Source organism: Pseudophryne corroboree, assembly GCF_028390025.1.
Source record: "Pseudophryne corroboree isolate aPseCor3 chromosome 3 unlocalized genomic scaffold, aPseCor3.hap2 SUPER_3_unloc_29, whole genome shotgun sequence".
Lineage (NCBI taxonomy): Eukaryota > Metazoa > Chordata > Amphibia > Anura > Myobatrachidae > Pseudophryne > Pseudophryne corroboree.
In genome coordinates, this window is record NW_026967518.1 from 542719 (window position 1) to 569237 (window position 26519).

At 49.5% G+C, this 26519-nt stretch overlaps 2 protein-coding genes across 2 annotated transcripts in view; both read right to left on the minus strand.

Moving 5' to 3' along the window:
* LOC134983913 (oocyte zinc finger protein XlCOF6-like) overlaps window positions 1-26519 on the minus strand; it is a 127435-nt gene that overhangs the window by 9599 nt on the left and 91317 nt on the right. The gene's annotated exons all lie outside the window — the stretch shown is intronic.
* The window catches only part of LOC134983916 (uncharacterized), a 29524-nt gene that overhangs the window by 2817 nt on the left and 188 nt on the right, over window positions 1-26519 (minus strand). Inside the window, exons 2-3 of the mRNA XM_063949526.1 lie at window positions 14473-14574; window positions 13790-14323 (exon numbers count right to left, since the gene is read on the minus strand). Coding sequence (XP_063805596.1) covers window positions 13790-14323; window positions 14473-14574 — 636 coding nt within the window. The remainder of the gene's footprint in view (window positions 1-13789; window positions 14324-14472; window positions 14575-26519) is intronic.

Below are 26519 nucleotides of genomic sequence, written 5' to 3' on the forward strand. Positions count from 1 at the left end.
CGTATTATCAGGCGCAGTCCTTTCGTTCCCATAAGGGCAAGCGGGCAAAGGGTTCCTCTTTTCTGTCCGTGACAGAGGGAGAGGAAAAAGGCTGCAGAAATCAGCCAGTTCCCAGGAACAGAAGCCCTCTCCCGCCTCTGCCAAGCCCTCAGCATGACGCTTTACAAGCGGACTCAGGCACAGTGGGGGCCCGTCTCAAGAATTTCAGCGCGCAGTGGGCTCACTCGCAAGTAGACCCCTGGATCCTTCAGGTGGTATCTCAGGGGTACAAATTGGAATTCGAGACGTCTCCCCCTCGCCGTTTCCTAAAGTCGGCTTTACCGACGTCTCCCTCCGACAGGGAGGCAGTTTTGGAAGCCATTCACATGCTGTATTCCCAGCAGGTGATAATCAAGGTACCCCTCCTTCAACAGGGAAAGGGGTATTATTCCACACTGTTGTGGTACCGAAGCCGGACGGCTCGGTGAGACCAATTTTAAATCTAAAATCTTTGAACACTTACATACAGAGGTTCAAATTCAAGATGGAGTCACTCAGAGCAGTGATTGCGAACCTGGAAGAAGGGGACTACATGGGGTCTCTGGACATCAAGGATGCTTACCTTCATGTCCCAATTTACCCTTCTCACCAAGGGTACCTCAGGTTTGTGGTACAGAACTGTCACTATCAGTTTCAGACGCTGCCGTTTGGATGGTCCACGGCACCCCGGGTCTTTACCAAGGTAATGGCCGAAATGATGATACTCCTTCGAAGGAAGGGAGTTTTAGTTATCCTTTACTTGGACGATCTCCTGATAAGGGTAAGATCCAGAGAACAGTTGGAGGTCGGCGTAGCACTATCTCAGGTAGTGTTGCGGCAGCACGGTTGGATTCTCAATATTCCAAAATCGCAGCTGGATCCGACGACTCGTCTTCTGTTCCTAGGGATGATCCTGGACACAGTCCAGAAAAAGGTGTTTCTCCCGGAGGAGAAAGCAAGGGAGTTATCCGAGCTAGTCAGGAACCTCCTAAAACCGAGCAAAATCTCAGTGCATCAATGCACAAGGGTTCTGGGAAAAATGGTGGCTTCCTACGAAGCAATCCCATTTGGCAGAATCCACGCAAGAACTTTCCAGTGGGATCTGCTGGACAAATGGTCCGGGTCGCATCTTCAGATGCATCAGCGGATAACCCTGTCACCAAGGACAAGGGTGTCCCTCCTGTGGTGGTTGCAGAGTGCTCATCTTCAAGAGGGCCGCAGATTCGGCATTCAGGACTGGGTCCTGGTGACCACGGATGCCAGCCTGCAGGGCTGGGGAGCAGTCACACAGGGAAGGAATTTCCAGGGCTTATGGTCAAGCCTGGAGACATCACTTCACATAAATATCCTGAAGCTAAGGGCCATTTACAATGCTCTAAGCTTAGCAAGACCTCTGCTTCAAGGTCAGCCGGTGTTGATCCAGTCGGACAACATCACGGCAGTCACCCACGTAAACAGACAGGGTGGCACAAGAAGCAGGAGGGCAATGGCAGAAGCTGCAAGGATTCTTCGCTGGGCGGAAAATCATGTGATAGCACTGTCAGCAGTATTCATTCCGGGAGTGGACAACTGGGAAGCAGACTTCCTCAGCATACACGACCTCCACCCGGGAGAGTGGGGACTTCACCCAGAAGTCTTCCACATAATTATAAACCGTTGGGAAAAACTCAACAGGTATTGCGCCAGGTCAAGGGACCCTCAGGCAATAGCTGTAGACGCTCTGGTAACACCGTGGGTGTACCAGTCAGTGTATGTGTTCCCTCCTCTGCCTCTCATACCCAAGGTACTGAGAATTATAAGATGGAGAGGAGTAAGCACTATATTCGTGGCTCCGGATTGGCCAAGAAGGACTTGGTAACCGGAACTTCAAGAGATGCTCACGGAGGAACCGTGGCCTCTACCTCTAAGAAGGGACCTGCTCCAGCAAGGACCCTGTCTGTTCCAAGACTTACCGCGGCTGCGTTTGACGGCATGGCGGTTGAACGCCGGATCCTGAAGGAAAAAGGCATTCCGGATGAAGTCATCCCTATCCTGATCAAAGCCAGGAAGGATGTAACCGCAAAACATTATCACCGCATTTGGCGAAAATATGTTGCGTGGTGCGAGGCCAGTAAGGCCCGACGGAGGAATTTCAACTGGGTCGATTCCTACATTTCCTGCAAACAGGAGTGTCTATGGGCCTGAAATTGGGGTCCATTAAGGTTCAAATTTCGGCCCTGTCAATTTTCTTCCAAAAAGAACTAGCTTCAGTCCCTGAAGTTCAGACATTTGTAAAAGGGGTACTGTATATACAGCCTCCTTTTGTGCCTCCAGTGGCACCTTGGGATCTCAATGTAGTTTTTGGGTTCCAAAAGTCACATTGGTTTGAACCACTTAAATCTGTGGAGTTAAAATATCTCACATGGAAAGTGGTCATGCTGTTGGCCCTGGCCTGGGCCAGGCGCGTGTCAGAATTGGCAGCTTTATCCTGTAAAAGCCCTTATCTGATTTTCCATTCGTATAGGGCGGAATTGAGGACTCGTCCTCAGTTTCTCCCTAAGGTGGTTTCAGCGTTTCACCTGAACCAACCTATTGTGGTGCCTGCGGCTACTAGGGACTTGGAGGACTCCAAGTTGCAAGACGTTGTTAGGGCCCTGAAAATATATGTTTCCAGGACGGCTGGAGTCAGAAAATCTGACTCGCTGTTTATCCTGTATGCACCCAACAAGCTGGGTGCTCCTGCTTCTAAGCAGACTATTGCTCGTTGGATTTGTAGTACAATTCAGCTTGCACATTCTGTGGCAGGCCTGCCACAGCCAAAAATCTGTAAATGCCCACTCCACAAGGAAGGTGGGCTCATCTTGGGCGGCTGCCCGAGGGGTCTCGGCTTTACAACTTTGCCGAGCAGCTACTTGGTCAGGAGCAAATACGTTTGTAAAATTCTACAAATTTGATACCCTGGTTGAGGAGGACCTGGAGTTCTCTCATTTGGTGCTGCAGAGTCATCCGCACTCTCCCGCCCGTTTGGGAGCTTTGGTATAATCCCCATGGTCCTTACGGAGTCCCCAGCATCCACTAGGACGTCAGAGAAAATAAGAATTTACTTACCGATAATTCTATTTCTCGTAGTCCGTAGTGGATGCTGGGAGCCCATCCCAAGTGCGGATTGTCTGCAATACTGGTACATAGTTATTGTTACCAAAAATCGGGTTATTGTTGTAGTGAGCCATCTTTTCTAGAGGCTCCTCTGTTATCATGCTGTTAACTGGGTTTAGATCACAAGTTATACGGTGTGATTGGTGTGGCTGGTATGAGTCTTACCCGGGATTCAAAATCCTTCCTTATTGTGTACGCTCGTCCGGGCACAGTATCCTGTATAAGCCTCTATGCCCCTCCTCCAGACCTCAGTTATAGGAAGAGGGAGACGGACATTAGGTTGGTTTATATGAAAAGAAGAACCCACCTTCGGCAGAAACTGTTGACGAGTTCTCAACTCTGCTCTATCTTCATGGAAGATCAAATAAGGGCTCTTGTGAGACTAGGCCGCCAATTCGGACACCCGACGTGCAGATGCCAAGGCCAATAAAATTACCACTTTCCAAGTGAGGAATTTCAAATCCACCTTTTGAAAAAGGTTCAAACCAGTGAGATTGAAGGAACTGTAACATCACGTTAAGGTCCCAAGGTGCCACAGGAGGCACAAAAGGTGGTTGGATGTGTAACACCCCCTTTACAAACGTTTGCACCTCAGGAAGTGAGGCCAATTGTTTCTGAAAGAAAACTGACAATGCAGAAATTTGTACTTTAATGGATCCTAATTTAAGGCCCGCATCCACTCCAGCTTGTAAAAAGTGGAGAATACGTCCAAGTTAAAAAAAATTCCGCAGGAGCCTTCTTAGACTCGCACCAGGAAATATATTTCCTCCAAATGTGGTGATCGTGTTTTGCCGTAAAATCCTTTCTAGCCTGAATAAGAGTGGGAATGACTTCACTGGGAATACCCTTCTGGGCTAGAATCTGCCGTCAAACGTAGCCGCGATAAATCTTGATACTGACACGCCCCTGCTGTAACAGGTCCTCTCGTAGAGGAAGCAGCCAGGGATTTCCTATGCGTAAATCCTGAAGATCGGGATACCAAGCCCTCCTTGGCCAATCTGGAACAATGAGGATCGTTGGAACCTTTCTTCTTCTTATAATTTTTAACACTCTCGGAATGAGAGGAAGTGGAGGGAACACATACCGACTGAAACACCCACGGTTGTACCAGAGCGCCCACCGCTATGGCTTGAGGGTACCTTGACCTGGCGCAATCATTTTGGAGTTTCTTGTTGAGACGAGACACCATCATGTCTACTTGGGGAGTACCCCAGCGACTTGTCACTTCTGTGAAGACTCCTGGATGGAGATCGTGTCTGCTGAAGATAGCTGACAGAGCGCTTAGATGTTTCTCCGCCCAGCGGAGAATCCTTGTGGCTTCTGCCATTGCTGCTCTGCTTTTTGTTCCGCCCTGGCTGTTGATGTATGCTACTGCGGTTACATTCTCCGACTGGATGAGGACGGGTCGACTTTGAAAAAGGCGTTCAGTTTGTAGAAGGCCGTTGTAAATGGCCCTTAATTCCAGAACGTTTATGTGGAGACAAGTCTCCTGACTTGACCATCTTCCTTGCACCCCAACCCCGGGGACTTGCATCCGTGGTCACTAGAATCCAATCCTGAATACCGAACCTGCGTCCCTCGAGGAGGTGAGAACTGTGCAGCCACCACAGCAGTGATATTCTTGTCTTTGAGGACAGGACTATCGTCCGTTGCCTGTGTAGGTGGGAACCGGACCACTTGTCCAACAGGTCCCACTGGAATACTCTGGCATGGAATCTGCCAAACTGAATGGCCTCGTAGGCCGCCACCATCTTTCCCAGCAAGCGAGTGCATTGATGGATCGACACTCTGGTTGGTTTTAAGATTTGTTCCAGAGCTTTTTCTTCCGGAAGAAAAACTCTCTGTAGTTCTGTGTCCAGATTCATCCCCAGAAACGACAGGTGGGTCGTAGGGATCAACTGAGATTTCAGCAGGTTGAGGAGCCAGCCATGTTGTTGCAACACCTTCAGGGACAGTGCAATGTTCTGTAACAACTTGTCCCTGCATCTGGCTTTCATCAGGAGATCGTCCAAGTATGGGATAATCATGACACCTTGCATGCGAAGAAGAATCATCTCCGCCATCACTTTGGTGAAAATCCTCGGAGCCGTGGACAGCCCAAACGGCAACGTCTGAAATTGGTAATGACAATCCTGAACCGCAAAGCGCAGGAAGACCTGATGAGGAGGATAAATGGGAACATGTAGGTAGGCATCCTTTATGTCTAAGGAGACCATAAAGTCCCCTTCCTCCAGACTGGAGATCACTGCTCTGAGAGACTCCATCTTGAATTTCTGCAGAAAGTAATTTAGGTTAAGGTTGAGGATCGGTCTGACCGAGCCGTCCGGCTTCGGAACCACGAATAAATAAGAATTTACTTACCGATAATTCTATTTCTCGTAGTCCGTAGTGGATGCTGGGGACTCCGTCAGGACCATGGGGATTAGCGGTTCCGCAGGAGACAGGGCACAAAAATAAAAGCTTTAGGATTAGGTGGTGTGCACTGGCTCCTCCCCCTATGACCCTCCTCCAAGCCTCAGTTAGGATACTGTGCCCGGACGAGCGTACACAATAAGGAAGGATTTTGAATCCCGGGTAAGACTCATACCAGCCACACCAATCACACTGTACAACTTGTGATCTGAACCCAGTTAACAGCATGATAACAGAGGAGCCTCTGAAAAGATGGCTCACAACAATAACAACCCGATTTTTTTAACAATAACTATGTACAAGTATTGCAGACAATCCGCACTTGGGATGGGCGCCCAGCATCCACTACGGACTACGAGAAATAGAATTATCGGTAAGTAAATTCTTATTTTCTCTGACGTCCTAAGTGGATGCTGGGGACTCCATCAGGACCATGGGGATTATACCAAAGCTCCCAAACGGGCGGGAGAGTGCGGATGACTCTGCAGCACCGAATGAGAGAACTCCAGGTCCTCCTCAGCCAGGGTATCAAATTTGTAGAATTTTGCAAACGTGTTTGCCCCTGACCAAGTAGCTGCTCGGCAAAGTTGTAAAGCCGAGACCCCTCGGGCAGCCGCCCAAGATGAGCCCACCTTCTTTGTGGAATGGGCATTTACAGATTTTGGCTGTGGCAGGCCTGCCACAGAATGTGCAAGCTGAATTGTACTACAAATCCAACGCGCAATCGTCTGCTTAGAAGCAGGAGCACCCAGCTTGTTGGGTGCATACAGGATAAACAGCGAGTCAGTTTTCCTGACTCCAGCCGTCCTGGAAACATATATTTTCAGGGCCCTGACAACGTCCAGCAACTTGGAGTCCTCCAAGTCCCTAGTAGCAGCAGGCACCACAATAGGTTGGTTCAGGTGAAACGCTGACACCACCTTAGGGAGAAACTGGGGACGAGTCCACAGTTCTGCCCTGTCCGAATGGAAAATCAGATATGGGCTTTTGTGAGACAAAGCCGCCAATTCTGACACTCGCCTGGCCGAGGCCAGGGCCAACAGCATGGTCACATTCCATGTGAGATATTTCAAATCCACAGATTTGAGCGGTTCAAACCAATGTGATTTGAGGAATCCCAGAACTACGTTGAGATCCCACGGTGCCACTGGAGGCACAAAAGGGGGTTGTATATGCAGTACTCCCTTCACGAATGTCTGGACTTCAGGAACTGAAGCCAATTCTTTCTGGAAGAAAATCGACAGGGCCGAAATTTGAACCTTAATGGACCCCAATTTGAGGCCCATAGACACTCCTGTTTGCAGGAAATGCAGGAATCGACCCAGTTGAAATCCCTCCGTGGGGGCCTTCCTGGCCTCACACCACGCCACATATTTTCGCCAAATGCGGTGATAATGTTGTGCGGTCACCTCCTTCCTGGCATTGACCAGGGTAGGTATGACCTCTTCCGGAATGCCTTTTTCCCTTAGGATCCGGCGTTCAACCGCCATGCCATCAAACGCAGCCGCGGTAAGTCTTGGAACAGACAGGGTCCTTGCTGAAGCAAGTCTCTTCTTAGCGGCAGAGGCCATGGGTCCTCTGTGAGCATCTCTTGAAGTTCCGGGTACCAAGTCCTTCTTGGCCAATCCGGAGCCACGAGTATAGTTCTTACTCCTCTCCGTCTTATAATTCTCAGTACCTTGGGTATGAGAGGAAGAGGAAGGAACACATACACTGACTGGTACACCCACGGTGTTACCAGAGCATCCACAGCTATTGCCTGAGGGTCCCTTGACCTGGCGCAATACCTGTCCAGTTTTTTGTTGAGGCGGGACGCCATCATGTCCACCTTTGGTCTTTCCCAACGGTCCACAAACATGTGGAAGACTTCTGGGTGAAGTCCCCACTCTCCCGGGTGAAGATCGTGCCTGCTGAGGAAGTCTGCTTCCCAGTTATCCACTCCCGGAATGAACACTTCTGACAGTGCTATCACATGATTCTCCGCCCAGCGGATAATCCTTGCAGCTTCTGCCATTGCCCTCCTGCTTCTTGTGCCGCCCTGTCTGTTTACATGGGCGACTGCCGTGATGTTGTCCGACTGGATCCGCACCGGCTGACCTTGAAGCAGAGGTCTTGCTAGGCATAGAGCATTGTAAATTGCCCTTAGCTCCAGTATATTTATGTGGAGAGAAGTCTCTAGACTTGACCACGTTTCCTGGAAATTTCTTCCCTGTGTGACTGCTCCCCAGCCTCTCAGGCTGGCATCCGTGGTCACCAGGATCCAATCCTGAATGCCGAATCTGCGGCCCTCTAGTAGATGAGCACTCTGCAGCCACCACAGAAGAGACACCCTTGTCCTCGGAGACAGGGTTATCCGCTGATGCATCTGGAGATGCGATCCGGACCATTTGTCCAGCAGATCCCACTGAAAGTTCTTGCGTGAAATCTGCCGAATGGAATCGCTTCGTAAGAAGCCACCATTTTTCCCAGGACCCTTGTGCAATGATTCACTGACACTTTTCCTGGTTTTAGGAGGTTCCTGACTAGCTCGGATAACTCCCTGGCTTTCTCCTCCGGGAGAAACACCTTTTTCTGGACTGTGTCCAGAATCATCCCTAGGAACAGCAGACGCGTCGTTGGGATCAGCTGCGATTTTGGAATATTTAGAATCCAGCCGTGCTGTTGTAGCAGTACCCGAGATAGTGCTACTCCGACCTCCAACTGTTCCCTGGACTTTGCCCTTATCAGGAGATCGTCCAAGTAAGGGATAATTAAGACGCCTTTTCTTCGAAGAAGAATCATCATTTCGGCCATTACCTTGGTAAAGACCCGGGGTGCCGTGGACAATCCAAACGGCAGCGTCTGAAACAGATAATGACAGTTCTGTACTACGAACCTGAGGTACCCTTGGTGAGAAGGGCAAATTGGGACATGAAGGTAAGCATCATTGATGTCCAGGGACACCATATAGTCCCCTTCTTCCAGGTTCGCTATCACTGCTCTGAGTGACTCCATCTTGAATTTGAACCTTTGTATGTAAGTGTTCAAAGATTTCAGATTTAGAATAGGTCTCACCGAGCAGTCTGGCTTCGGTACCACAAATAGTGTGGAATAATACCCCTTTCCCTGTTGTAGGAGGGGTACTTTGATTATCACCTGCTGGGAATACAGCTTGTGAATTGCTTCCAATACTGCCTCCCTGTCGGAGAGAGACGTTGGTAATGCAGACTTCAGGAACCTGCGAGGGGGAGACGTCTCGAATTCCAATCTGTACCCCTGGGATACTACCTGTAGGATCCATGGGTCTACTTGCGAGTGAGCCCACTGCGCGCAGAAACTCTTGAGACGACCCCCCACTGCACCTGAGTCCGCTTGTAAGGCCCCAGCGTCATGCTGAGGACTTGGCAGAAGCGGTGGAGGGCTTCTGTTCCTGGGAAGAGGCTGTCTGCTGCAGTCTTTTTCCCTTTCCTCTACCCCGGGGCAGATATGACTGGCCTTTTGCCCGCTTGCCCTTATGGGGACGAAAGGACTGAGGCTGAAAAGACGGTGTCTTTTTCTGCTGAGAGGTGAGTTGGGGTAAAAAGGTGGATTTTCCAGCTGTTGCTGTGGCCACCAGGTCCGAAAGACCGACCCGAAATAACTCCTCCCCTTTATACGGCAATACTTCCATGTGCCGTTTGGAATCCGCATCACCTGACCACTGTCGTGTCCATAAACATCTTCTGGCAGAAATGGACATCGCACTTACTCTTGATGCCAGGGTGCAAATATCCCTCTGTGCATCACGCATATATAGAAACGCATCTTTTAAACGCTCTATAGTCAATAAAATACTGTCCCTGTCAAGGGTATCAATATTTTCAGTCAGGGAATCCGACCAAGCCACCCCAGCGCTGCACATCCAGGCTGAGGCAATCGCTGGTCGCAGTATAACACCAGTATGAGTGTATATACTTTTTAGGACATTTTCCAGCTTCCTATCAGCTGGCTCCTTGAGGGCGGCCGTATCAGGAGACGGTAACGCCACTTGTTTTGATAAGCGTGTGACTGCCTTATCCACCCTAGGGGGTGTTTCCCAACGCGCCCTAACTTCTGGCGGGAAAGGGTATAATGCCAATAATTTCTTAGATATTAGCGTTTTTTTATCGGGGGAAACCCACGCATCATCACACACTTCATTTAATTCTTCGGATTCAGGAAAAACTACGGGTAGTTTTTTCACACCCCACATAATACCCTTTTTTGTGGTACTTGTAGTATCAGAAATATGCAAAGCCTCCTTCATTGCCGTGATCATGTAACGTGTGGCCCTACTGGAAAATACGTTTGTTTCTTCACTGTCGACACTGGAGTCAGTGTCCATGTCTGTGTTGACCGACTGAGGTAATGGGCGCTTTAGAGCCCCTGACTGTGTCTGAGACGCCTGGAAGGCAATAACTGATTTGCCGGCTGTCTCATGTCGTCAACAGTTTTCTGTAAAGTGCTGACACTATCACGTAATTCCTTAAATAAGACCACCCAGTCAGGTGTCGACTCCCTAGGGGGTGACATCACTAATACAGGCAATTGCTCCGCCTCCACACCATTTTCCTCCTCATACATGTCGACACATGCGTACCGACACACAGCACACACACAGGGAATGCTCTGATAGAGGACAGGACCCCACTAGCCCTTTGGGGAGACAGAGGGAGAGTTTGCCAGCACACACCAAAGCGCTATATATGTATAGGGACAACCTTATAAATAAGTGTCTATCCCTTATAGCTGCAATATATCTATATCTAGCCAAATAAGTGCCCCCCCTCTCTTTTTTACCCTGTTTCTGTAGTGCAGGAGTACAGGGGAGAGTCTGGGAGCCTTCCTACCAGCGGAGCTGTGTGGAAAAATGGCGCTTGTGTGCTGAGGAGATAGGCTCCGCCCCCTTCTCGGCGGCCTCTCTCCCGCTTTTTCTGAGGTAAAATGACAGGAGTTAAATACATCCATATAGCCCAGGAGCTATATGTGATGTATTTTTAGTCATATATAGTGTTTTCATTGCGTCTCAGGGCGCCCCCCCCCCCCAGCGCCCTGCACCCTCAGTGACCGCGGTGTGAAGTGTGCTGAGAGCAATGGCGCACAGCTGCAGTGCTGTGCGCTACCTTTATGAAGACATGGACGTCTTCTGCCGCCGATTTCTGGAGCTTTTCTGTCTTCAGCATCTGTAAGGAGGCCGGCGGCGCGGCTCCGGTACCCATCCATGGCTGGGCCTGTGATCGTCCCTCTGGAGCTAATGTCCAGTAGCCAAGAAGCCCAATCCACTCTGCACGCAGGTGAGTTCGCTTCTTCTCCCCTTAGTCCCTCGGTGCAGTGAGCCTGTTGCCAGCAGGACTCACTGAAAATAAAAAAACCTAAGTCTATACTTTTATTCTAAGCAGCTCAGGAGAGCTACCTAGATTGCACCCTTCTCGGCCGGGCACAAAAACCTAACTGAGGCTTGGAGGAGGGTCATAGGGGGAGGAGCCAGTGCACACCACCTAGTCCTAAAGCTTTTATTTTTGTGCCGTCTCCTGCGGAGCCGCTAATCCCCATGGTCCTGACGGAGTACCCAGCATCCACTTAGGACGTCAGAGAAAACTGGAATAAAAGCCTTGTCCCTGTTGCGCAGGGGGAACCGTGATAATGACCTGGTTCTGACACAATTTTTGTATTGCGTCGCACACTACCTCTCTGCCGGTCAGAGAAGCTGGCAAGGCTGATTTTAATAATCGGCGAGGGGGAACGTCTTAAAATTTTAGTTTGTACCCTTGTGACACAATTTTTAAAATCCAAGGTTCCAGGCCGGAGCAAACCCAGACCTGGCTGAAGAGCTTGAGACGTGCCCCAACCGGCGAGGACTCCCGCAGGGAAACCCCAGCGTCATGCGGTGGACTTGGCAGAAGCCGGGGAGGACTTCTGTTCTTGGGAGGTAGAGAAGCCTGGGTTTCTTTTACCTCTTTCCCTGCCTCTAGCAGCAAGGAAGGGAGAGCCTCTTCCTCTTCGGTATCTATTGGGCCGAAAGGACTGCATTTGATGATGCGTTTTCTTATGTTTTGGGGGAACATAAGGTAAAAATTACGATTTTCCAGCAGTAGCTGTAGAGACTAGGTCTGTAACCGGTAGGTATTAACATCCTATTTTTTCATACGTCCTAAAGGATGCTGGGGATGCTTCAAAACCATGGGGTTTATACCAATGCTCTAGAACGGGCGGGAAAGTGCAGATGACTCTGCAGCACCGACTGATCAAACATGAGGTCCTCCTCAGCCAGGGTATCAAACTTGTAAAACTTCACAAAGGTGTTTGAACCCGATCAAGTAGCAGCTCGCCAAAGTTGTAATGCCGAAACCCCTCGGGCAGCCGCCCAGAATGAGTCCACCTTTCTGGTAGAATGAGCTTTCACCGATTTCGGTAACGGTAACCCTGCCGTAGAATGAGCCTGCTGAATCGTATTACAGATCCAGCGTGCAATAGTCTGCCTGGAGTCCCAATCTTGTTGTGAGCACACAGGACAAACAGAGCCTCTGTTTTCCTAATCTGCACCGTTCTGGCGACATAGATTTTCAAAGCTCTGACCACATTGAGACTTCGATTCCGCCAAGGCATCAGTAGCCACTGGCACCACAATAGGCTGGTTTACGTGAAATGAGGAAACCACTTTTGGTAGAAATTGCTGATGAGTTCTCAACTCCGCTCTATCAGCATGGAAGATTAAATAGGGTCTTTTGTGAGACAAAGCCGCCAATTCAGAAACTCACCTTTATGACGCCAAGGCCAACAACATGACTACTTTCCAAGTAAGGACTTTTAACTCAACCTTACGTAAAGGTTCAAACCAAGGAGATTGCAGGAACTGCAACACCACATTAAGATCCCACGGTTCCACTGGGGGCCCAAATGGAGGTTGGATGTGCAGCACACCCGACGAAGGTCTGAACTTCCAGAAGGGAGGGCAATTCTTTCTGAAAGAAAATTGATAAGGCCGAAATTTGTTCCGCTCTGGCGGTTTACGTACGCCACTGCTGTTATGTGGTCTGATTGAATCAAGACGGGCAGACCGCGAAGATGTTCCGCTTGCAGAATGCCGTTGTAAATGGCCCTTAATTCCAGAATGTTTATGTGCAGACAAGCTTCCTGGCTTGACCATTTTCCCTGAAAGTTTCACCCCTGTGTGACTGCTCCCCAGCCTCGGAGACTTGCATCTGTGGTTACCAGGATCCAATCCTGAATCCCGAACCTGCGTCCCTCCAGAAGGTGAGAACTGTGCAGCCACCCCAGAAAGAAGATCCTGGTCCTGGAAGATAGGAGTATTTTCCGGTGCATGTCCAGGTGAGACCCGGACCACTTGTCCAGCAGGTCCCACTGAAACACCCCTGGCATGGAACCTGCCATACAGAATGGCCTCGTAGGCCGCCACCATCTTGCCCAGCAATCGAGTGCATTGAAGAACTGACACTTTTGCCGGTTTCAGAATCTGTTTTACCATGTTCTGTATTTCCAGAGCCTTTTCCACTGGAAGAAAAACTCTCCGTAATTCTGTATCCAGAATCATACCCAAGAACGACAGGCGTGTCGTCGGATCCAACTGATGTCTTCTGCCATCACTAAAGTCTTCTGATCTTCCTTTACTCATCCGGCTTCTGTCTTCTGGCTCTGTGAGGGGGGTGAAGGCGCGGCTCCGGGAACAAGCAGCTAGGCGCACCAAGTGATCTGAACCTCTGGAGCTAATGGTGTCCAGTAGCCTAAGAAGCAGAGCCCTTAAACGCACAGAAGTAGGTCCTGCTTCTCCCCCCTCACTCCCACGATGCAGAGAGCCTGTAGACAGCAGGTCTCCCTGAAAATTATAAATCTAAATAAAGTATTTTTTCTGAGAAACTGTGGAGAGCTCCTAAGTGTATCCAGTATCGCTGGGCACAGAATCTAACTGGAGTCTGGAGGAGGGGCATAGAGGGAGGAGCCAGTTCACACCCCTTTTAAAGTCTTAAAGTGCCCATGTCTCCTGCGGATCCCATCTTTACCCCATGGTTCTCAAAGCGTCCCCAGCATCCTCTAGGACGTATGAGAAAACGCTCTACATGTGATATTTGTCATGGATAGCCTTGTGTTAAAAACACCCAACTGAGAACAGGGCTGATGACAGAGGAGGGTGTAGGATAAGAGATTGCTGTAGTGATTGAGCAATGAGAATATGTGACTTCTGTAATAAGTGTTTATTACTAACCTGTGCTGATATCTGTAGGGATCTCCTCCTCCTTACACTGCTGATCAACCCTCACATACGTCTCTTCTTCTCCCTCTATATCTTCTGCCTTTACATCAGTCACATACGTCTCTTCTTCTCCCTCTATATCTTCTGTCTTCATATCAGTCACATACGTCTCTTCTTCTCCCTCTATATCTTCTGTCTTTATATCAGTCACATACTTCTCTTCTTCTCCCTCTGTATCTTCTGCCTTTATATCGGTCACATACGTCTCTTCTTCTCCCTCTGTATCTTCTGCCTTTATATCAGTCACATCCGTCTCTTCTTCTCCCTCTATATCTTCTGCCTTTATATCATTCACATACGTCTCTTCTTCTCCCTCTATATCTTCTTCCTTTATATCAGTCACATACGTCTCTTCTTCTCCCTCTGTATCTTCTGCCTTTATATCAGTCACATACGTCTCTTCTTCTCCCTCTATATCTTCAGCCTTTATATCAGTAACATATGTCTCTTCTTCTACCTCTGTACCTTCTATTTTAATATCAGACAGACATTCTACCTAAAAAAACAAAACACTATAATGACATTTGCATACAGTCAGATTAAACTGAGGTGAAACAGTATAAGAGTGTATAAGACACAGCTCCTCTACAGATCATATAGTGACAGTCACTTTAGTATATTGGGGAGACCCTAAATCCCACCTACCTGATCCTCCTGTGGGATCCTGTGATTCTCCTCTGTACAATCCTGGGAATACAGAGGACGGGGACATCTCTCTGGGGTATCTCTGTTACTGGGCCCATCTGTAGGAGACACACAGTGACTGAGTACAGTATATATAATAAGAATTTACTTACCGATAAATCTATTTCTCGTAGTCCGTAGTGGATGCTGGGACTCCGTCAGGACCATTGGGAATAGCGGCTCCGCAGGAGACTGGGCACAAAAGTAAAAGCTTTAGGACTACCCGGTGTGCACTGGCTCCTCCCCCTATGACCCTCCTCCAAGCCTCAGTTAGGATACTGTGCCCGGACGAGCGTACACAATACGGAAGGATTTTTGAATCCGGGTAAGACTCATACCAGCCACACCAATCACACAATATAACTTGTGATCTAAACCCAGTTAACAGTATGATAACATGAGGAGCCTCCAGAACAGATGGCTCACTACAACAAAACCCGAATTTTTTGGCAACAATAACTATGTACAAGTATTGCAGACAATCCGCACTTGGGATGGGCGCCCAGCATCCACTACGGACTACGAGAAATAGAATTATCGGTAAGGAAATTCTTATTTTCTCTGACGTCCTTGTGGATGCTGGGACTCCGTCAGGACCATGGGGATTATACCAAAGCTCCCAAACGGGCGGGAGAGTGCGGATGACCCTGCAGCACCGAATGAGAGAACTCCAGGTCCTCCTCAGCCAGGGTATCAAATTTGTAGAATTTTACAAACGTGTTTTCCCCTGACCACGTAGCTGCTCGGCAAAGTTGTAAAGCCGAGACCCCTCAGGCAGCCGTCCAAGATGAGCCCACCTTCCTTGTGGAATGGGCATTGACAGATTTTGGCTGTGGCAGGCCTGCCACAGAATGTGCAAGCTGAATTGTACTACAAATCCAACGAGCAATAGTCTGCTTAGAAGCAGGAGCACCCAGCTTGTTGGGTGCATATAATATAAACAGCGAGTCAGATTTCCTGACTCCAGCCGTCCTGGAAACATATATTTTCAGGGCCCTGACTACATCCAGTAACTTGGAATCCTTCAAGTCCCCAGTAGCCGCAGGCTCCACAATAGGTTGGTTCAGGTGAAACGCTGAAACCACCTTAGGGAGAAATTGAGGGCGAGTCCTCAATTCCGCCCTATCAAAATGAAAAATCAGGTAAGGGCTTTTATAGGATAAAGCCGCCAATTCAGATATGCACCTGGCTGAAGCCAGGGCCAACAGCATTACCACTTTCCATGTGAGATATTTTAAATCCACTGTGGCAAGTGGTTCGAACCAATGTGATTTTAGGAATCCCAAAACCACTTTGAGATCCCAGGGTGCCACTGGAGGCACAAAGGGAGGCTGTATATGCAGTACCCCCTTTACAAAAGTCTGGACTTCAGGAACTGAAGCCAATTATTTCTGGAAGAAAATCGACAAGGCCGAAATTTGAACCTTAATGGATCCTAATTTTAGGCCCATGGACAGTCCTGTTTGCAGGAAATGCAGGAAACGACCTAGTTGAAATTCCTCTGTCGGGGCCTTCCTGGTCTCGCACCACGCAACATATTTCCTCCAAATACGGTGATAATGTTGTGCAGTTACATCCTTCCTGGCTTTGATCAGGGTAGGGATGACTTCATCTGGAATGCCTTTTTCCTTCAGGATCCGGCGTTCAACCGCCATGCCGTCAAACGCAGCCGCGGTAAGTCTTGGAACAGACAGGGTCCTTGCTGAAGCAGGTCCCTTCTTAGAGGTAGAGGCCATGGATCCTCCGTGAGCATCTCTTGAAGTTCCGGGTACCAAGACCTTCTTGGCCAATCCGGAGCCACGCGTATAGTTCTTACTCCTCTCCGTCTTATAATTCTCAGTACCTTTGGTATGAGAGGCAGAGGAGGGAACACATACACTGACTGGTACACCTAAGGTGTTACCAGAGCGTCCACCGCTATTGCCTGAGGGTCCCTTGACCTGGCGCAATACCTGTCTAGTTTTTTGTTGAGGCGGGACGCCATCATGTCCACCTTTGGTTTTTCCCAACGGTTTACAATTACTCTGGATGAAGTCCCCACTCTCCCGGGTGGAGATCGTGTCTGCGGAGAAAATCTGCTTCCCAGTTGTCCACTCTGGGAATGAACACTGCTGACAGTGCTATCACATGATTTTCCGCCCAGCGAAGAATCCTTGCAGCTTCTGCCATTGCTCTCCTGCTTCTTGTGCCGCCCTGTCTGTTTACGTGGGCGACTGCCGTGATGTTGTCCGACTGCATCAACATCGGCTGACCCTGAAGCAGAGGCCTTGCTTGACTTAGGGCATTGTAAATGGCCCTTAGTTCCAGGATATTTATGTGAAATGACTTTTCCATGCTTGACCACAAGCCCTGGAAGTTTCTTCCCTGTGTGACTGCTCCCCAGCCTCTCAGGCTGGCATCCGTGGTCACCAGGACCCAGTCCTGAATGCCGAATCTGCGGCCCTCTAGAAGATGAGCACTCTGCAACCACCACAGGAGAGACACCCTTGTCCTCGGAGATAGGGTTATCCGCTGATGCATCTGAAGATGCGATCCGGACCATTTGTCCAGCAGATCCCACTGAAAGGTTCTTGCGTGGAATCTGCCGAATGGAATCGCTTCGTAAGAAGCCACCATTTTTCCCAGGACCCTTGTGCATTGATGCACTGACACTTGGCCTGTGTCAGACTAGGTTTTGACCCCACACTCCGTCCACCGTCCGAGTCCATCGATCCTGAACTTACTGTCAGACTAGGTTTTGTCTGTGTCCCCGGAGGGGGCGCTAGTGGGTCAGTGGAGGTGGATGGGAGAAAACGAGGAGGCTGGATTATGTTTCTGCGCATGAGCGCAATGATATTTATTAAACAGATGATTCACAAAACGGCAGCAGAAAATAACAGTAGATAATGCAAGTGTCAATTGTACAGCGTAACAGCTGAAAGTCTATGGTAACAGAATGAATGGTGACTTGATGAAATAATAACCGGTAGTGATGATAACAGATGAGTGATAACTTGGTAGAGAATAATCTGGTATGGGAACCAGAGCAGATTAAAACATGAAACTTTAGCAGAGATGGTGTTGTATGGCAAACCTGGTAGCAGAGGCAGGAGTCTGACTATGTCCACAGTGCAGGTGATGAGGCACTGACAGCAAGCAAGCTGTATCACAGGTGGAGAGATGGAACACACCTGGAGTCAGTCTCTACTGCAAGACTGAAGCACACAGAGATGGTGATGAGTGTGAAGCCTGTAGATGGATGCAGGTATTGCTGGGGCTTGAAGTTCCACGGAGCTGTGAAAGGTAACCAGGAGTACAGAGTCTCAGGTAGAAAGCCAGGAACACGGAACAGCAGGTAGGTATCCAGGTACACGGAGGAAACAGGAACCAGATCCTTACACATGAGTCGCAGGAATGACACAAAGTTCAGGATGCCTGCAGACTGATCCTGCAGCTTCTTATATACCCCTTGTTACACAGTCATTGGTGGAGTGAGGAAAAGTGGGTGCGACCAAGCACCGGATTGGTCGCCGTATGCTGACTGTTGGAGGCTGTCATGGCGGCGCCCATGCCGCGGCCTAGCGGGGACGCGGCGTGCTACACGCCCGCTGTCACAGGAGCGCTCCCAGGCCCAGGATGGCGTCCGATGGCAGGGACGCGGACGACAGATGAACGCAGGGAGCCAGGACGGAGTCCGCAGCGGCGGACAGATGTCAGCTTGGTGAGTCGATTCCTGACAGTACCCCCCCCTTTAAGGGTGGGCACCGAACACCCACGTGGCTTGGAAGGATGAGTGTTATGGAAGACACGGACCAACCTTGGAGCATGGACATCCAACGAATTTACCCAACTTCTCTCCTCTGGGCCATAACCGGACCAATCGACAAGGTATTGAAGACGTCCATACCGGCAACGGGAATCCAGAATCTTGCCAATCTCGAACTCCACGCCCCGCTGAGTTCGAACTTTGGGGCCAACTGGAAGAGCTCTTTGAAAACGATTCAGGACTAAAGGTCTGAGGAGAGAAACATGAAAAGCATTAGGTATTCGCAGGGAAGGTGGTAACTTCAGCTTGTAGGCCACAGGGTTGATGACTCTTTCGACAGGAAAGGGGCCAATGAAACGTGGTGCAAATTTCATAGACGGGACCCTAAGACTGAGGTTCCGGGTAGACAGCCAAACCTTGTCCCCAGGTTTCAGGCTAGGAACTGCGCGTCTTTTGCGATCCGCAAAGTATTTATACCGGCTGGAGGCCTTTTTGAGAGAGGTGTGAATCTTCCTCCAGATTGAAGAAAACTGACTCAGAGCAGTAGTGGCAGCAGGAACATCCATGTGAGGGAGTTCTTGGAAATCTGGAACACGAGGATGTTGCCCATACACTGCAAAGAATGGAGTTGTCTCAGTAGCAGTGTGGTAGCGGAAGTTGTGGGCAAACTCGGCCCATGGGAGCAGATCAAACCAGTCATCCTGAGAAGATGAAACATACAATCTTAAAAATGTCTCTAGTTCTTGATTTACCCTCTATGTCTGCCCATTCGTCTGAGGGTGGTAAGATGACGAGAACTTCAGCTTAACCTGCATGGCAGAACAGAGAGCCCTCCAAAACCTCGCTACAAACTGTACACCTCGGTCGGATATTATTTCTGAGGGTAGACCATGTAAGCGGAAAATCTCCCGTAGGAAGATTTGGGCGAGTTTTGGGGCAGAAGGGAGACCCTGGAGAGGAACAAAATGGGCCATCTTGGTAAATCTGTCCACTACAACCCAGATGGTATTGTATCCTTGAGAAGGAGGAAGGTCGGAGATAAAGTCCATGGACAGGTGTGACCAAGGGCGACTAGGAACAGACAATGGTTGTAACTGACCTGCTGGAGACTGACGAGGAGTCTTGTGCTGCACACACTTAGGACAGGATGCCACGAAATCCTTGATGTCAGCCTTCATCTTTGGCCACCAGTATGTCTCAGAGAGGAACTTGAAGGTTTTCAGGACACCAGGATGACCAGTGAACTTGGATTGATGGGCCCAAGACAGCAACTTGGGACGGAGTTCTGGGGAAACAAAAGTCTTACCAGGAGGAGGAGCTGGGGAGACTTGAGATGCAGCAAATACCACTGGACTCAGGATGGAATGTGGAACTGAGTCAGGCGTTTCCTCTTCGGACTCCATAGATCGGGATAAGGCGTCAGCTTTAACATTCTGCGAACCTGGGCGGAGATGAAGCTTAAAGTTAAAACGTGAGAAAAACATAGCCCACCTGGACTGGCGAGGATTAAGGCACTGGGCTGCCTTTAAATATAACAGGTTTTTATGATCCGTGTAATGTTGAACGGATGTTTGGCCCCTTCCAGGAGATATCTCCATTCCTCGAGGGCCAGCTTAATCGCCAGTAGTTCTTGATCTCCAACGGAGTAGTTAGCTTCTGCAGGGAGGAATTTACGAGAATAAAATCCACAGGGGTGGATTTTCCCATCGGTTCCCTTCTGGGAGAGAACAGCTCCAACTCCAACTGTAGAGGCATCCACCTCCAACTCGAATGGACGGTTTACATCTGGCTGGGACAGAACTGGAGCAGACATAAAGGCCAGCTTGATCTTCTGGAAGGCCACTAAAGCCTCTTCTGACCAGTTGGAATGGTCTGCCCCTTTCCGAGTTAAGTTGGTAATAGGAGCGATGAGAGTGGAGAATCCCCGAATAAATTTCCTATAGTAGTTGGCAAATCCCAGGAACCGCTGAATAGACTTGAGAGAATTTGGAATGGACCAATTGGCAATGGCTTCCAACTTTGTCGGGTCCATCTGGAGATCCGATCCGGAAATTATATAACCCAGGAAGGGTATAGAGGAAACTTCAAAGGTACACTTGGACAGTTTACCGTAGAGCCGGTTCTCACGAAGACGTCGGAGAACTTCACGGACTTGTAGACGATGAGATGGAAGATCTTGGGAGAAGATGAGGATATCATCCAGATAAACAACGAGGTATTAATACAGAACGTCACGGAAGATTTCGTTCACAAAGTGTTGGAACACTGCTGGGGCATTACTCAACCCGAATGGCATTACCAGGTACTCGTAATGACCATCTCGAGTGTTAAAAGCTGTCTTCCATTCGTCACCACTCCGGATTCTGATGAGGTTGTAGGCACCTCGGAGATCTAGCTTGGTGAAGATGCGGGCTCCTTTAACTCTGTCAAATAATTCGGTAATGAGTGGTAATGGATAACTATTTTTAATGGTAATGTCATTGAGACCCCGATAGTCAATGCATGGACGCAGTCCTCCATCCTTCTTTTTAACAAAGAAGAAGCCTACACCAGCGGGTGATGATGAAGGACGGATGAATCCCTTCTGTAAATTCTCCCTGATGTAGTCGCTCATCGCTTCAGTTTCGGGAACAGATAATGGGTAGGTACGCCCCCTAGGTGGCTTCTTGCCAGGAAGGAGATCGATGGGACAATCCCATTCTCTATGGGGCGGCAGGACATCCGCAGCTTTTTTCACTAAAGACATCGGAGAAATCTTGATAAGCCGCAGGAAGACTTGACTGGGTTTTCACTTCAGTAGACTTGATTGGACAAACTTGGGCTAAACAGGACTGATGGCAATGTGAACCCCCAGTCAAACTGTGGGTTGTGTAGCTGGAGCCAGGGCATGCCCAAAACGATCTCCTGGGTGGCTTGAGGAATGACTAAGAACTTTATTAATTCTGAGTGTAGAAACCCAACTCCCAAAACCACTGGTGCAGTTTGGTGAGAAATATTCCCCTTGGAGATTCGGCTACCATCCACGGCGGTAATGTAGACTGGATAAGAAAGTTCACATACAGGCAAGCAGAATTTATTTACCGCAGCTTGGGTGATGAAATTTCCTGCAGCTCCACAGTCCACTAATGCTGATGCAGACTGAAGCCCAACTGAAGTCTCTAAAGTCACAGGAAGGATAAGGTCTTGATTAGAAGGAGCTTGTCTAGAAGATCCCAACTTGACTCCTCCTTTACAAGTCAGGATCTGGCGTTTCCCGAACGCACTGTGCAGGAGTTAATCTGGTGACCTGCAGCCGCACAATACAGACAAAGTCTCTCACGAAGTCTTCTTGACCGCTCTTCAGGAGTTAGGCGGGACCTATTTATTTGCATAGGCTCATCAGAAGATGGAGACTGGAACTGTACGGAAGGTATCATCCTTGATCTGCGTGGCTCACTCCGAGCACGTTCATTGTTGCGTTCGCGGATGCGAGAGTCCAACTTGATGCACAAGGAAATTAAATCGGACAATTGTACAGGAAGATCACGGGTTGCCAGTTCGTCCTTGATCCGATCAGAGAGTCCATGCCAGAAAGCTGCTACCAGGGCTTGATTGTTCCACTGAATCTCTGCGGCCAACGTCTGGAACTGGATGACATATTGTCCCATACTACGGGTACCTTGACGAAGTTGGATTAGGTCCGCAGAAGCTGATGTTGCACGACCAGGCTCGTCAAAGATCCGTCTGAAGGTTGACACGAATTCTGTATAGTTGTTAATCAGAGGGTCGGCACGTTCCCACAGAGGAGACACCCAACTCAAAGCAGATCCAGAAAGCAGAGAGATGATGTAGGCAACCTTGGATCTTGACGTGGGGAAGTTATGTGACAACAATTCAAACTGGATTTCACATTGGTTGAGAAACCCGCGACACAACTTTGGACTGCCATCATACTTGCTTGGCACGGGCAGGTGCAGACGTGACACTGGAGCTGATGCAGCCGGCATAGAGGAACTCACAGTACTGGCAGGTGCTGGAGTAACAGGAACTGTAGAAGTGTGTACACTAGGCAGGGATTGCTGTAGTGTATCTATCCGGGAGGACATCCCTTGCAGGAACTGGAACATCTGCTGCTGCGCAGCCTCTTGACCATCCAAACGGGAGACCAGGTTTTGCAAGGCCTCTGACCCCACACTCCGTCCACCGTCCGAGTCCATCGATCCTGAACTTACTGTCAGACTAGGTTTTGTCTGTGTCCCCGGAGGGGGCGCTAGTGGGTCAGTGGAGGTGGATGGGAGAAAACGAGGAGGCTGGATTATGTTTCTGCGCATGAGCGCAATGATATTTATTAAACAGATGATTCACAAAACGGCAGCAGAAAATAACAGTAGATAATGCAAGTGTCAATTGTACAGCGTAACAGCTGAAAGTCTATGGTAACAGAATGAATGGTGACTTGATGAAATAATAACCGGTAGTGATGATAACAGATGAGTGATAACTTGGTAGAGAATAATCTGGTATGGGAACCAGAGCAGATTAAAACATGAAACTTTAGCAGAGATGGTGTTGTATGGCAAACCTGGTAGCAGAGGCAGGAGTCTGACTATGTCCACAGTGCAGGTGATGAGGCACTGACAGCAAGCAAGCTGTATCACAGGTGGAGAGATGGAACACACCTGGAGTCAGTCTCTACTGCAAGACTGAAGCACACAGAGATGGTGATGAGTGTGAAGCCTGTAGATGGATGCAGGTATTGCTGGGGCTTGAAGTTCCACGGAGCTGTGAAAGGTAACCAGGAGTACAGAGTCTCAGGTAGAAAGCCAGGAACACGGAACAGCAGGTAGGTATCCAGGTACACGGAGGAAACAGGAACCAGATCCTTACACATGAGTCGCAGGAATGACACAAAGTTCAGGATGCCTGCAGACTGATCCTGCAGCTTCTTATATACCCCTTGTTACACAGTCATTGGTGGAGTGAGGAAAAGTGGGTGCGACCAAGCACCGGATTGGTCGCCGTATGCTGACTGTTGGAGGCTGTCATGGCGGCGCCCATGCCGCGGCCTAGCGGGGACGCGGCGTGCTACACGCCCGCTGTCACAGGAGCGCTCCCAGGCCCAGGATGGCGTCCGATGGCAGGGACGCGGACGACAGATGAACGCAGGGAGCCAGGACGGAGTCCGCAGCGGCGGACAGATGTCAGCTTGGTGAGTCGATTCCTGACAGCCTGGTTTTAGGAGGTTCCTGACTAGCTCGGATAACTCCCTGGCTTTCTCCTCCGGGAGAAACACCTTTTTCTGGACTGTGTCCAGTATCATCCCTAAGAACAGCAGACGTGTCGTTGGAATCAGCTGCGATTTTGGGATATTTAGAATCCACCCGTGCTGTCTTAGCACTACTTGAGATAGTGCTACTCCGACCTCTAACTGTTCCCTGGACTTTGCCCTTATCAGGAGATCGTCCAAGTAAGGGATAATTAAGACGCCTTTTCTTCGAAGAAGAATCATCATTTCGGCCATTACCTTGGTAAAGACCCGGGGTGCCGTGGACAATCCAAACGGCAGCGTCTGAAACTGATAATGACAGTTCTGTACCACAAACCTGAGGTACCCTTGGTGAGAAGGGCAAATTGGGACATGGAGGTAAGCATCCTTGATGTCCAGAGACACCATATAGTCCCCTTCTTCCAGGTTCGCTATCACTGCTCTGAGTGACTCCATCTTGAATTTGAACCTTTGTATGTAAGTGTTCAAGGATTTCAGATTTAAAATAGGTCTCACCGAGCCGCCTGGCTTCGGTACCACAAACAGCGTGGAATAGTACCCCTTTCCCTGTTGCAGGAGGGGTACCTTGATTATCACCTGCTGGGAATACAGCTTGTGAATGGCTTCCAATACTGCCTCCCTGTCAGAGGGAGACGTTGGTAGACTTCAGGAACCGGCGAGGGGGAGACGCCTCGAATTCCAATTTGTACCCCTGCAGGATCCAGGGGTCCACTTGCGAGTGAGCCCACTGCGCGCTGAAATTCTTGAGACGGCCCCCCACCGTGCCTGAGTCCGCTTGTAAGGCCCCAGCGTCATGATGAGGACTTGGCAGAAGCGGGGGAGGGCTTCTGTTCCAGGGAAGAGGCTGCCTGATGCAGTCTTTTTCCCCTTCCTCTGCCCCGGGGCAGAAATGAGTGGCCTTTTGCCCGCTTGCCCTTAGGGGGATGAAAGGACTGAGCCTGAAAAGACGGTGTCTTTTTCTGCTGAGAGGTGACCTGGGGTAAAATGGTGGATTTCCCGGCCGTTGCCGTGGCCACCAGGTCCGATAGACCAACCCCAAATAACTCCTCCCCTTTATACGGCAATACTTCCATATGCCGTTTGGAATCCTCATCACCTGACCACTGTCGCGTCCATAACCCTCTTCTGGCAGAAATGGACAGCGCACTTACTCTTGATGCCAGGGTGCAAATATCCCTCTGTGCATCTCGCATATATAGAAATGCATCCTTTAAATGCTCTATAGTCAATAATATACTGTCCCTATCCAGGGTATCAATATTTTCAGTCAGGGAATCCGACCAAACCACCCCAGCACTGCACATCCAGGCTGAGGCGATTGCTGGTCGCAGTATAACACCAGTATGTGTGTATATACTTTTTAGGATATTTTCCAGCTTCCTATCAGCTGGTTCCTTGAGGGCGGCCGTATCAGGAGACGGTAATGCCACTTGTTTTGATAAGCGTGTGAGCGCTTTATCTACCAATGGGGGTGTTTCCCACCGCGCCCTAACCTCTGGCGGGAAAGGGTATAATGCCAATAATTTTTTAGGAATTATCAGTTTTTTATCGGGGGAAACCCACGCTTCATCACACACCTCATTTAATTCATCTGATTCAGGAAAAACTACGGGTAGTTTTTTCACACCCCACATAATACCCTTTTTTGTGGTACTTGTAGTATCAGAAATGTTCAAAACCTCCTTCATTGCCGTGATCATGTAACGTGTGGCCCTACTGGAAATCACGTTTGTTTCCTCACCGTCGACACTGGAGTCAGTGTCCGTGTCTGTGTCGACCATCTGAGGTAACGGGCGATTTAGAGCCCCTGACGGTGTTTGAGACGCCTGGACAGGCACTAGCTGATTTGCCGGCTGTCTCATGTCGTCAACAGTTTTTTGTAAAGTGCTGACGCTATCACGTAATTCCTTCCATAAGACCATCCAGTCAGGTGTCGACTCCCTAGGGGGTGACATCACTATTACAGGCAATTGCTCCGCCTCCACACCATTTTCCTCCTCATACATGTCGACACAAACGTACCGACACACAGCACACACACAGGGAATGCTCTGATAGAGGACAGGACCCCACTATCCCTTTGGGGAGACAGAGGGAGAGTTTGCCAGCACACACCAGAGCGCTATATATATACAGGGATAACCTTATATAAGTGTATTTCCCTTATATAGCTGCTGTATAGATTTATCTGCCAAATTAGTGCCCCCCCTCTCTTGTTTTACCCTGTTTCTGTAGTGTAGGACTGCAGGGGAGAGTCAGGGAGACGTCCTTCCAGCGGAGCTGTGAGGGAAAATGGCGCTTGTGTGCTGAGGAGATAGGCTCCGCCCCCTTCTCGGCGGCCTTTCTCCCGCTTTTTTTATGGAAAACTGGCAGGGGTTAAATGCATCCATATAGCCCAGGAGCTATATGTGATGTATTTTTTGCCATGTAAAGTGTTTTTATTGCGTCTCAGGGCGCCCCCCCCCCCAGCGCCCTGCACCCTCAGTGACCGGAGTGTGAAGTGTGCTGAGAGCAATGGCGCACAGCTGCGGTGCTTTGCGCTACCTTATTGAAGACAGGACGTCTTCTGCCGCCGATTTTCCGGACTCTTCTTGTCTTCTGGCTCTGTAAGGGGGCCGGCGGCGCGGCTCTGGGACCCATCCATGGCTGGGCCTGTGATCGGTCCCTCTGGAGCTAATGTCCAGTAGCCTAAGAAGCCCAATCCACTCTGCACGCAGGTGAGTTCACTTCTTCTCCCCTTAGTCCCTCGATGCAGTGAGCCTGTTGCCAGCAGGACTCACTGAAAATAAAAAACCTAATTTAAACTTTTACTCTAAGCAGCTCAGGAGAGCCACCTAGTATGCACCCTTCTCGTTCGGGCACAAAAATCTAACTGAGGCTTGGTGGAGGGTCATAGGGGGAGGAGCCAGTGCACACCGGGTAGTCCTAAAGCTTTTACTTTTGTGCTCAGTCTCCTGCGGAGCCGCTATTCCCCATGGTCCTGACGGAGTCCC